At 38.2% G+C, this 13,067-nt stretch overlaps 1 protein-coding gene across 1 annotated transcript; it reads right to left on the bottom strand.

The window, feature by feature from the left end:
- Nucleotides 1-4,635: 4,635 nt before the first annotated feature.
- Nucleotides 4,636-11,729, bottom strand: mmp14a (matrix metallopeptidase 14a (membrane-inserted); the record flags this gene model as incomplete). The annotated part of the gene is given in 9 exon segments (XM_035675278.1): nucleotides 4,636-6,946; nucleotides 7,187-7,302; nucleotides 8,400-8,550; nucleotides 8,720-8,858; nucleotides 9,461-9,609; nucleotides 10,036-10,197; nucleotides 10,292-10,599; nucleotides 11,271-11,393; nucleotides 11,581-11,729. Coding segments are annotated over 9 exon segments (1,602 nt in total), but the record flags the coding sequence as incomplete, so codon positions are not given.
- Between the last annotated feature and the right edge of the window lie 1,338 nt (nucleotides 11,730-13,067).

Below are 13,067 nucleotides of genomic sequence, written 5' to 3'. Positions count from 1 at the left end.
AAACTCTGCACAGACATCATTATGCACAGTGAAGATCAAACATCCAACTGTAGGAACAAGAATAAGAACATGTTTCTGAGGGGAGGGTGCCTTTAAGAAGTTTCCTGGAAATAACTATTTAATTGGAGCATGGAGATATTGTTGAATTGTTACACAAATTCCAGTTAAATTCTAGTGTAACTGAGGGTGTTGGTTTCCAAATGGAGGAGTCTTGACCTCCCAGAAGGTCACACAACAATGCAGAGTTGTTGTGTGACAACAAATAAAAGGATAGGAAAGCCGTAATCTTTGCTTTTTTTCCTTTTGTATTACTGGATAATGTTTTTGTCTTCAGGTCTCAAAATGACCCATTTTCACTTTTTGTTCAACTAAAACCAGAACCTTGTAGACATTGCTTCAACTGAAGGGATCAGAAGTGACCACCACAGCATACAATGCATGTAGAGTTTTCAATAATAAATGAATTACTTTGGTTTAAACGAATTCCAGTCGGTCTTTCAAGATAATTCCTCTGAAAACTGCCTATAAACACAACTCAAATAACTCAGAACAGTTCTTTCAAGGAAACATGACACATTTTTTTAAAAAGTTGTTACACAATGTATTTTCATCCATATCCTCTTTCCGTGTGGTCCAAGGGACTTTTCACAACATGTCAGCACAAAAATGACTCAATAAAGCCATTAGTTACTATGTTTAAACCATGAATAAACAGTACCTTAATAGAAAGTAGTACCATAAACTCTATGATAAGTTCTTTTGTGACTGTGACCTAACAAAATATTAAGCTTTCCTGCACAGTCCATGATACAGTGGAAGTTTCTCTAAAGATGGATTAGTCAAAACAGTTATTGTGCATGAGAACGATCCAGTGAGATAAATGGAAACACCAGGTGACAGAGAGAGAAAGAGACAGTTTGGCCAGTGGAGGAGGAAAAGTGGCTGAACAGATGTGAGCAGAAAAAATAGAAATGATGGGGTCAGTCAGGTTAGTTTACAGTATAGTCATGAATCTTCCACAGAAGCTACACAAATAGTGCTACAATCCAGTGTCTAACTAATCAACATATATAAATAAAGCCTGACCTGTTTGTGTTCAGTTTAACCTATGAAGCTAATCTTTAAATCTGTACTAAGTCAAGTCAGGTTTCTAAAGTTTCTTTTTGCTTCTGTGGAGCTGTGGAAGAGCTGTCGTGTTTAGACAGAGTCAGGAGAAAACTATCAATGAATGCAAGATTAATCAGTACTCATTCTGCAGTAAAATGCACGTCTGTCAGTGTTTTACTATTATATATGATGTTATTACTGCTGCGTTAATGTGTATGTTGCTTTTTTACGGCTGTTGTATATAAACTACACAACTTTATATACTGTTGTGTAGTTTAATGTACAGCTGTACTGTGAGAGACACGCATCTCTAAAAACTTTCATGAGCTCAGAAACACAACTTGTTTGTGACAATCTGTTTTCCAGTGAATCCAAGAGGGTTCTCAGTAGAAGGAAACATTTTTCAATTTAAAAAGGAACAAAAATTGGAGATACATGGTTTTCACTGGACAGGAATAGTATGAAAACCTGTAATCTGAAAAGTAACTAAAGCTGTCAGACAAATGTAGTGGAGTAAAAAGTACAATATTCGCCTCTGGGATGTAGAGTAAGTTTAAAGTCCAAGTACCTGGAATATGTATTTAAGTATTTGAGTTACATTCCACCGTTCATTGAGAAGAAGGTTGAGATTCACTGATATCTTCTCCTGTTAAAATGTCTTTATTACATTAAAGAGCAACTTTAAACCTGCTGAAAATTTTTGTTTTTGCTGACCTCCAGTGGTTTAACTTTGCACCTCGCTGCAGTGACGTAAAAGTGTACTTCAGGGTGTGTCAGTACACCGTGATGTCACTGTTGAAGATCCAATCATTAGAAAAGATTAAAACTATTTATAAAGCACTTTTTATACACTCATATAACACAAAGTGCTTTAAAATCAGAACTGTAAACAGTTTAAAGTGCTAAAAGTTACTGTTTATATGTAAAAGTAACCTAATTCATATCATGTATTCTGGAAAATGTCTTTTACCTGAAAATAGGGGTTTTTAAGAGATTAAACCATAATTGCATACCAACCAGATTTTCAGCAATTTTGTTTTATATGTTGGTGGTTGTTTGCCTCGAACGTGCGGTTTAACCGTGGTTGTTGTTGTTGTTTACCGTTACCCTGCTAAAGCGTGTGAAGAGTTAAAACAGAGAGCATGAGGAAAGGCGTTGAAGAGGGGGAGGAAAGGGCAGAGAAAGAAAGAGCAAAAACAGACTAGAGATACTTGTGGTGAGAGGAGGAGTGGTTTGAGACTGAAGCCTCATAAAAAGAACAATTTTGCAGCGGGTGAGGAAATAAGAGAGAGGGAGGAGAGAGAGTGAGGCTGCTTGCAAAGTATTTTTCTTTTTTTTTGATAGAAATGAGCAGAGGGAAAAATATCCCCAACCCTATAAAATAATTTCTGTTTTACTGCCCTTGTCACTTCTCTCACCTCACCTCTCTCTTTTTCTTTCACACACAATTTTTCTTCACACGTTTTCACAATTAATTTTATGAGGAGAAAGCCGGGGCTTAAGCTTCTTTTAAATAAACCTGAACACTCACACATACAGTATGCGCACACACACATGCAACCGGGGTTTGGCCCGAGAGCTTCAGATGTTTCAAGAATACCAGATGCTCAGTTGGAACGGACTTCTCTGAAAAATGTGACTGTTCCATCACTTTTTCCGACTCGTTCCTAGGCACATGACTGGCTGGCTCCACGTCCAAAACAACTGTCGGTGGTGTAACTGTATCCGGACTGCTGTGGCCCTCCATCAGGCAAAAACCTGGTCAGTCCTGGTCTAGAGGTCAGGTGTTGAAGACGTCACTCTTCTTTGTTTTATCCTGTCTGTCTTTGAACTGTTATCATGAACAAATACAACTATTTATCTTTTGCCTGCATGCTTCCTCTACAGGGAGGTCAGGGTCAGGTTATGCAGAGAGCCACATCTCAATTTCTTTAAGTCAGGCATGCAAATAAAACATGTAAAAAAAGTTGTTGTTTTTTTACAGATCTCCTCCAGACATTTATTAAGACACATTAAAATAGTCTGCTTGTAACAATAATCTGTGTCTGATATGTATAATCTGCAAATAAAAGTATAATTTCCACATTAAAATCCTTAAAAAGGCATCTACTCCTTCTCCTCCATTAAATGTTCCACAATCTATGAATGTGCCAATTCTTTTTATTTCTAAAGTTTTTCTGCTGGACACAAGATGTCTCCTACTTCACTGTAAAGTCCATTCTCAGTGTATTTACACTGGTGAATCACACTTATTTAAGTTTCATAATGGACCAGGATTGACTCCTAAACTTTGTGATGTCACAAATCATGCTCGTAGGCCCCTTAAAATCAGATTTTTCAATTGGCACAGAGGAAACTTCTTCCACGTTCAGCAGATGAGATGTGAAAACATCTTTCTAGCATCAAACTCTGCACAGTGAAGATCAAACATCCAACTGTAGGAACAAAGAAGAAAAACATAATTCTGAGTGGAGGGGGTTTTATTTACAAACTGAATATTCAGATTAATTAAATGTATGTTTAATTTTATTTGTCATTCTGTTTTAATGGGTGGAGATTAATGTGGTAAATGCATTATGAGGTTTAGTCAAAGTGTAATCATTTCTTGATTATACTGTGTAGTAATACTAGCTGTTGTCAAGGTAACAACTAATAGGGATTCAAATAAACAATAGAAGCATGCATAATAACAAACTTTAATATCCCAATGATTGATTTTTGAAGTGTGGTGTTGATGGACATCATAATCCTCCAGAGCAGCACTTATTGGGGGAGGAGAAGCTAAGGACTAGAAAAAAGTAGAAAAGATTGCAGCTGTTGATAATGTTTTCCAATCACATTTATCTCCAACTAAACATTCAGTACGGAAATGGTAGCGAAAGACTTTCTAATTGTGAGATTTTCAAAATAAAACATGGTCAAAAGCTGCCAGAATAGCGCATCATCAACTTCAGTTTATCACCATTCTAAGAAAAGGTGATCATTTTACTTTATGTTTATTACTGAGGTTGTAGTGGGTTGTGCTGCTGTACTGGACTTATTATTATATTGAAAAGTGTGTCTAACATTTTGTCCCCCTCATGTATGTGGATGGTGTGGAAGCAAAATCGTACGTACCGGTAACTACAATTGTGTGTACTTTAGATTTTATCATGTATAGCATTAAGTCAGGAGATCAGAGGCAGTCAAGCAAATGTCAAAATTAAAACATTATATTGCCAAAATGTTAAGCAAATGTGCTTTTATCTTGACAACTATGTATTTTGTGGTTTTATGTGGGATTTTTAACAACAAGGATAGTGGCAGTTTATTAGATCATTGATGTAAAAAAGGGAAGATCTGTAGAGTTCTTTACGAGACCACAGTGATTTAATAAAGCAGCATTCCCTTCAGAATAAATGGATTAATGTTTTCTTTTTAATTTTTGGGTAGTAAATTCAGCATAAAAGTGTGTTTGTGTAAAGTTTGTGTGTACAGAAACTGGCGAGATGATGAGATTATGAAAGAATGGGGAAAAGATGATGAATGTTTGTAGAAAATAGTTTAATTTCACTTTATCTAATGAAATACAAAAGTGAAAACAGGCGGGGGAAAAAAAATCTCATTCCATTTTATTGATATGATCATCATTATAAATATCATTACCATTATCATTGTTATTAATTAAATGAATTCACCTTCAATTTTGATTTGTGTAAAAAAAAAAAGAATCATTGAGCACCATCAAAGTTCATAAATAGTATTGCTTGTTAATCTGTGCCAACATCTGGGTAATTTCAGGTGTTTCATAGTAAAAAGAAACTCCCTGAACTCACGTTTACCCCCCCTGATCTGATCTAATTCATCACATGCTGAGTGTAAACTGGGATTCATTTCCACCATTGTCACGTTATGCCTCTGTCCAGCAGGACTCCAAATGACAATGTACAAAAGAAAAAGAAAAAAAAAATCATTATAACTTTACCAGGAGAACAATAATAACAATAACCATACTTATAATAACAACAATTTCCCATAACAATGATAATAATAAAAAAAAGAATTGCACCATATTGTTGGAAACTGTACCGCTTACTGACACATTTGGAGAAGCAGCTCTGTTCGTATTCAACAACAAACGTACTGGAATGTTTTTAAAACTGTCATTTGTGAGATAAAACATTACATTTTTTTTTAAAGAAATACTTTTTCCCATCTGACTGCTTGCACTGAAAGAAGAGAGTTTTGCCTGTGAATCAAACTTTGTGCCTTTAAATGTGTTTGTACGATGTCTCGACAGGTGATGCAGCTACACTGTCATCACTTCCTGCAGACTCATGTTAAGTCTGACTTTTGTGGACATAATCCCGGTTAAACTAATTCTTGTCCATGAATCTGTGCATGTTCAAAAAGTCTGCATCGATCGATACTAACACTGTGCATAAGGGACATGCTGTTATACTGAACTCCATCAAATCCATCCAAATGTAAGCTAACTAAAAGTGGACATGGTCATCTTTAGAGTTTAGCAGATGGGTGAGAATCCTCTCAGTAGTAAGGCTAGGTATCGTTCTGAATGTTTTCTGTGCTTGTGCTGATTTTTTTGAGAAATACGAGCATTTTTTCTCAAACATAAATGTTGTCTAAACACGGGCAACAGTACAGAAACTTTAATAAAACAGTCTACAATTGGCAAGATTTTGTTTTAAATTCTTATCAAGAATAAGAAAAAAAAGGTTATGAATCTGTCCAGACTTTCAATGCCAACTTTAAAAAAATAAAATAAAAATGTGTTGTATGTGCTGTAAACACATTTTCAGGCAGTATTAAAGAAGTATGAGGTTCGATACCCAGCCCTACTTAGTGGTAGAGAAATCTGAGAAATATAAGAAAATACTGCATAGCCGAATATCAAAACGTTGCCAAAACGATGGATTAAAGAGCAAAAATGTCACACTGAAATGAATGAAGTTCAGAGTTAAACAAAAAAAACACATTTCAGACAGCAAATGCATTTCAGAGAGGATGAATTTCTGAGTAAAACCCAAGGTGAGACACAGATTTCAAAGTTGTAAAAAAAAAGAATCAGACAGCAGTTCAGCTGGAGTCGTCCAGTTAAAGGAGAGGAAGGAAGGAGGGATGTTTGTTTTTTAATACCTGGGATGTGAGAGAGGAGAGGCGGGAGGGAAGTTGCTGATGAACACGAGTCTCTTTGTATATTTCCCTTCTCTATTTGAGATCGTGGGTATGTTGTTAATCTCTGGACACAGAACAGTACATGTAAATACTTAACATACAAATACACATTTTTCCTGATTTCAGTTTCTAGGGCCTTTTTGTTTTCTCTCTCTCTCTTTTGTGGCACATACAAACCACCCAAAATTTTAACACATCAATCCCCCTCATTTCTTCTGTCCTTTTTTTCTCAGTCGCTCTCTCCTCCTCTTTTCACATCTTCCCCCTCTCAGTTTCCATCTTCACCCTCGGCCCTCGTTCTCTCTCTACCTCTCTTTCTGTCCCTCTGTGGCAGTCTGTCAATCACCCCGTCGCTCTGTTTACACCTTGTCCAGGAGGGATCTCTTGCAGTACAGGAGGCGTCGAGGCGTGCCGTACTTCCTGAAGAACAAAAGCGCTCCCAGTGTGATCACAACCAGCACTAGAAGGATGATAGGGATCACCACAGCCGCTGGCCCGAAGCCACTCAGCGCTTCCTTGACAACATCTTCGCGACCCTTCTTGGGCTCTTCGTTCTCGCAGCCCATCCAGTCACTGAGCACGGACTTGGGGTAGCCGGACTCCACCTTCATGTACTGGTTGTTGAACTTCCAGTACTTGTTGGCTTTGTAGAAGTAAGTGTAAGCTGAGGAAAGTGGAAAGATAAGGAGATTAGTTTCATGAGATTTAACAGTTTTGACAGTTGATTTAATTCGAAACACAATACAGCTGTTGTTTGCTCTATTACAGTCCAAGAATCAAAGATATTAACTTTATTATCACAAAAACAGAAAATAATTCACTTTTCAGAAGCTGAAATTGAGAAATAATTGTCAATCTTTGGACGATAAACATCTAGATGATCAGTTAAATGAGGATATCTTACATGCATCCTCGCTCATGATGGCAGATTTGATGTTATCCGGTGCGCCACTCCACATGCTGATGGGCTTTGGATAACCGCTGTCCACGGTGCGGGTCTTCTCGTTGAAACGGTAGTAGCTGCAAACGGCACAAATACACAAAACTGTTAAAGAGCTGCAGTATAAGAAACTATTTCCTAAAATAAAGAGAGTTTAGAGGGGGACATCAAGATTTATGTCCTCAGTTTTTATTTTTGGGTATGTGGGTGTTTTAACAACCCAAGGAGGATTTATGTTCTACAATTATGCAGAAATTACACATTTAGGCTGATTCTTGATTTCTTTTAGACTCTTTTAGGCTTTTAGGCCAAATTAAAGAAAGAAAAAAATTTAATCAAATCAAAATGAGGGCTGTTAAGTTACTGTCAGGCTTTAAAAGAGCACTCAACCAATTTAACATTTCAGTCCTATAACACTGATGAACTCACAATGGGGACAGTTTCATGCCTTTTTCTTTCTTGTCAAAACCCTAAATTACCCACAACCAGACTGCCCACTGTTCAGTTGGAGATTCATAGAGTGTGTGTCATGCTAATCCTCAAGCAGATAGAGGTCTGGTAAAATCACTTCTTTCTTAATCCAAACCCCCAGATTAATTTTTTAAACTTGTAGTTTGTGACTAGAGTGACATCACTTGAGGCAATTTATGGGACTTCACGCAGCTCCGTCTGGAGCCTCAAAAGGCTTTATACAACATTTTGTTTCGTATATGCATTAGTAGTACTACTACTATTCTTTGGTAAATCTGCAACTGAATTAAAGACAGAAAGGAAGTGTCCTGTGTGAGTCAGAGGATAGACATGTCAGATGCTACCTTTATAACAAGTTCACAGATAAGTACGGAAAAAATACAAGTTATAACAAGCTAACTGTACAGGAAGTATGAGCAGTATTTGTTTGGATGAAAAGGGGGAAAGATTCAATCTATACATGAATGCTGCAGTGTTTCATAGAAAAACTAGGATCTGTAAATCTAATCTGTAAAAGGATGACAATGAAGTACTCTTTATAAAGGGGGGCCACATTGGAAGAATAACTTGTTTTAACCTGCCTCACTTCTCCTCCTCAGAAAGAAACATTGTTTCACAGATAAAATTCAAAAGAAACTCGAGATCAGATACGTTTAAAAAATACTTAAAGTATGTGTGATAAACCCTGAATAGAGGACGGACTCACTTGGTGCCTCTGAAGAAATACGTCTGTCCTGTTGGTGTGTAGTAAAGAGCAGCATCAATCTTGTCTTTGGGTAAACCGGTGCCCATGTCTTTCAGGTTCTTGGGGGACTCTTTGTCCATGGTGGACTCACTGAAAACCCAGTACCTGTCACCTGAAGAGAGAAGGAAAAACAGAAGGATGAGAAAAAGGGAGACATAAAACAGAAAGGGGGGAACGATCGGAGAAAAAAGAGATCAAAGAAGAACAGTTAACACATGAAATTCATCACTCGAGCAGCTGCGATCATCCCAGATCTGGTTTCAATCTCACTTGGTACCTACCCTTGAAGAAGACAAATTTCCCATCAGCCCTCTCGTAGGCGGCGTTGATGTTTGAGGGCAGGCCCTTCCAGAAGTGACTGATGGCCATCGGGTAACCTGTCAACACCTTGTTGTTACGCACACGCCAAAACCACTTGTCCTGCAAACACACACAAACAGACAGATTAAAAATACAGCAGAATATATTATATAATTTGTTTGAAATAATCCACATTAATGCTAAAACAAATTGTTTATTAATTGAGTTTAGAAAACTAAAAAAATGCTAAATGTTTGCTTTTTTATGGTTTTGAACTACAGGTTCAACAAAACAGGCAATAAAATAAAATAACTATTATAAAAGACATAAAATTAATCAAAATGTAGCCAAAAAGTGACTAACAGATGAACTGATAATGAAAATAATCATTATAAATTCATACTTACTTAATTTAAATTCAAGCAGTTGCAGATTGTTAATTCTACAATTGTTGGAAAAACCTAATTTTATGTTGAAAGAGCACCATATTGTACAAGCTAGAAAGAGTAGGTCAGGTTTAATGATCTACACAAGACAAACAAAAATGTCTAACAGGCATTTTTAGCAGGTCACGGTTCAGTTTCAGTTTCGGCGTCCTGGCACAGTCCACGCTGGCTCACTGTCAAGATTTACTGGGACGTTTGTGTAAAGTCGAAACTGCTGCTGGGAGAATTTGGTCACAGAGGACATTTGAAAGTTGGAGAAAAAACGTTTCCCTGTACCTTAAACACAAACTTTTCCCCTCTGAGGATTGCGATGGTGTCAAAGTGTCCCTCACAGATGTCTGGACTTTGGTCTGGCTTGGACGACTTTGTGGGTCGTGGGGGAGGAGGAGGAGGAGGAGGAGGAGGGGGACCTCCAGACTTGGAACCTGTGGGAAAGATGTTGTGAGAGAGAAGTGTTAAAGACAACCCAACATGTCCACCGCCTTGGTTCAGACTAAATTATCTCAACAACTAATGGATGGACTGCCATGAAATTTTGTACAGACTTTCATTGTTCCCAGAGAAAGAATCCTACTGACTTTGGTGATCTTCTGACTTTCACTCTAGCGCCACCATGAAGCTGACTTTTGAGGTTTTGACTGAAATATCTCAACAACTACTGGATGACAGCATCATACGGTCAACATTTCAATTTGTTCACTCTTTTGTTTTATTACTAACTAACTGCAAATCTAATGACAATGAAATAATTGCTGCGTTTGAGGAACAGTGGGTGGTAAAAGGTTCTGGATGTTATAAGAGGAACGTCGCTGCAAATATATCCAATAAATTCCCAATGAAGAGCAACCCACCGTAGATTGCCTGGATACCGCGGCGGTCGTCGTCTGGGAGCTGGAAGTTTTCTGTTTCAAACCACTGGTAGAAAGGGGCCATGATGGCAGAGGGGTCGTTGGAGTGCTCCAGACCCAGAGCATGACCCAGCTCGTGGACCGCCACCAGGAAAACATCATTACCTTCAGAGAGAGAGAAAGATAAAACATTACATTTAGTTTTGTTTGTTTTAGTTTCTTCCCAGTCCTCCATTCCACCCTCAACTCTCTTTCTTACCTCCCTGGTCGGTGTTCCCGGTGGTCCAGGGCTCAGCGAGGTCAAAGTGAGTGTCTCCGCCGATGCCGTTTCCGGGGAAGTAAGCATGAGCCAGGAAGCCGCCCTCGCCATCAAATGGCGTGCTGTCGCCATGGAAGCCGTCTGCGAAGGACAGCATGATGTCCGCATACTTGTCGACCTTGCCTCTGATGTGACTGTAGGGGATCTCTCTGAAGGTGAGTGGGATCGCGCTCTCCCACACCTTGAAGGCTTTTCGGATGGCTTCATTTGTGGCTCGTTCACCGATCTTAGGGGTGTAGTTCTGTATGCTGTCATAAAGAAAGGAGAGACAGAGGTTCAGGGCCGCGACGGAAGAAAGATCTATTCATGGAGCACTTTTCAAAAGATGTGGGTGGGTGTCATGTTGCACTACCGCTGACTACTACTATGGTGGCGTATGAATCACAAAGTGAGAATGGAAAGAAATTATTTAAGAGACACCGGGGTATTTACACAATATTTCCATATGTGTGCTATTAACATGTCAATACATTTCTTTAAATGGTCATTGTCAATACCGGTATATCATGACCACTCTAGTCTGCATCCTCTGGTCTTGTATTCAGTGTAAAATGTTAAATCAAGAGTCTGTATCTTAAATAAAAGTAGAATAAAGCCGATCACTCCACTACTATTGAGAAATTACACTTTCATTGGAGCTTAAACAATTGATCAAATAATCGTTTGACAGAAACATTTATTGGCAACATGCAAAAGTGCTAAAATTCAGTGTTTTGCACGTTTATTTTGGTTTTCTATGCTAGAAAACTGAACACATTTGGATTTAGGAAACTGTGATGGACATTTTTGACATTTTATAGCTCAAACAATCAATTGATCAACCAATAAAATAAAGAATTAACAATAAAAATCATTAGTTGGACCTCTAAGTGTTTATTGCATAATGTGACATTCAGTAGCAAATAGTGAAGGTGTGTACCTGAAGGTCACCTCGGACTTGTCCCACTTCAGACCCTGCCTGGCGTATCTCTTTCTCCTCAGGTTGGTTTTCAGCTCCGGGCCGAACTTGTCTGGGACGCCACACCGCGCCCTGCTCATCGCCCTGGCAACATCAAAATGAAATTCTCTAAACTATGTAAAACATTCAGACTCCTGTGGAGGACACATTGTTCTGTAAATGGTAACCTTGCTTTCTTAGACTCTTAAATCCTCTTTCAATCTCAGGTCAAATATATATATATATATATATATAAATAAATATAAAAACGTTGCTGTCGATCAGGACTCACTGTAACGTGTTGGAGTCTATGGAGCCGGTGACAGTCAAACCGTAAAACCTCTGCATGGCTGATATCGCTGTTACAATGGTCTTTGGTGAGCGGATGGCCTGGGCTCGGACATCACCTGGAGGCAGGTAGCCATACTGCTGCAGCCAAGCCTACAGGAGAGAGAAAAAGTAATGATTTTTATTTTAGATACTGATTGTTATTTCATTTTCTGTTGGACAAAGCTTAACAGATGAACAAGGTGGACACAGTTTCCTCTACCTGTGAACAGCCATATAAAGTTGGTGTTTTAGTGTGATACAATGCTCTAAATGTTCACTTGAACCTTGTTTATCCCCCCAAATCAAGCTCTCCGTGCCATCTGGTTCACCAAACATGCATAATGAGCAAATGCAAGGCTAATGATAAATATATTCTACTGAGTCTGCTGCAGAGAATATGTAATTTTACAGTGTTTGCTGAGGTATCCTGTATCATTCTGTCATTTATCTGTTTTAGAAAAAGATGAGAATCTCCAACAGTGATGTGGATTTGTTTTACCAACTGAATAACTTCACAATGTATATGATATTTTATAGGTGAAACATGTCCCAAAATATCAAATATGTAGGATGTAGAAAGACTTTGTGTTCTGAAAGGTACACTGTGTAGACTATCATGGACCCTAACAAGCTACTAAAATAGCTAAAATAGCCATTTACAATATACAAGTTGCAATTTTTAACTGCAGATACTGCAATTTTTCGCTATTAATAGATCAAGAAACTGCAGATAGTAAAATAGCAGGCAGCAGATAAGAGACTTAAAGATAGTTGCTTGCAGTCTCTCATCTGAAGGTCCAAACATCAAAATGAAAATCTTTCTCTTAAACCATAAAAACTTCCTTTATCTTGGCTGCTATGTTGAGTGTACAGTGTTTTGGTATGACTCTATACACAAATATCTCAAATAATTGAAAAAAATATAAGTACAGTGATATGCTTTTATTTTATAGGCAGTAATTATAAGTTTTTGCAACACATAATGAACACCTCCTTCTTTCTGTTTTACTTTCTCTGTGTGTTACTCAGTCTGCTCTTCGTCAGACGTGCCAGGAACAACACAAAAACCACCTGAAAACATGTTAGAAAACGTCTCGGTCAACGAAAAATAAGGGATTGGCCGCTTGTGTGAACCTGTGGGTGTTTTTCTACTTTCATTCAACCTTCTGAGCTTGTTTGGACCTGCTCCTCTGAGCTCAGATGTGTCACAGATTGTGTGGTGAATAAGGGACATAAAGGGTGTTGTTAACGTACATACCCTACAGCAGCCAACACACACTGAGGTAACTCAGCATGTTGAATTTATTGTCGTTCCTTCATGTGACTGTGACATTATCCCGTTTACGAACTCTTAAAAACACAAACACCAAATCCTCACATGCCCCTGTGATTTATGCTGAACTCGTTAGGGGAAACTTTGTTGTGGGGTCATAAGGAGGGATGAGAGAG

This window comes from Morone saxatilis, unplaced genomic scaffold (assembly GCF_004916995.1).
Source record: "Morone saxatilis isolate NCDOM2014 unplaced genomic scaffold, NCSU_SB_2.0 Contig4, whole genome shotgun sequence".
Taxonomy (NCBI): Eukaryota; Metazoa; Chordata; class Actinopteri; family Moronidae; genus Morone; species Morone saxatilis.
This window is presented reverse-complemented; position numbering and strand designations above follow the sequence as displayed.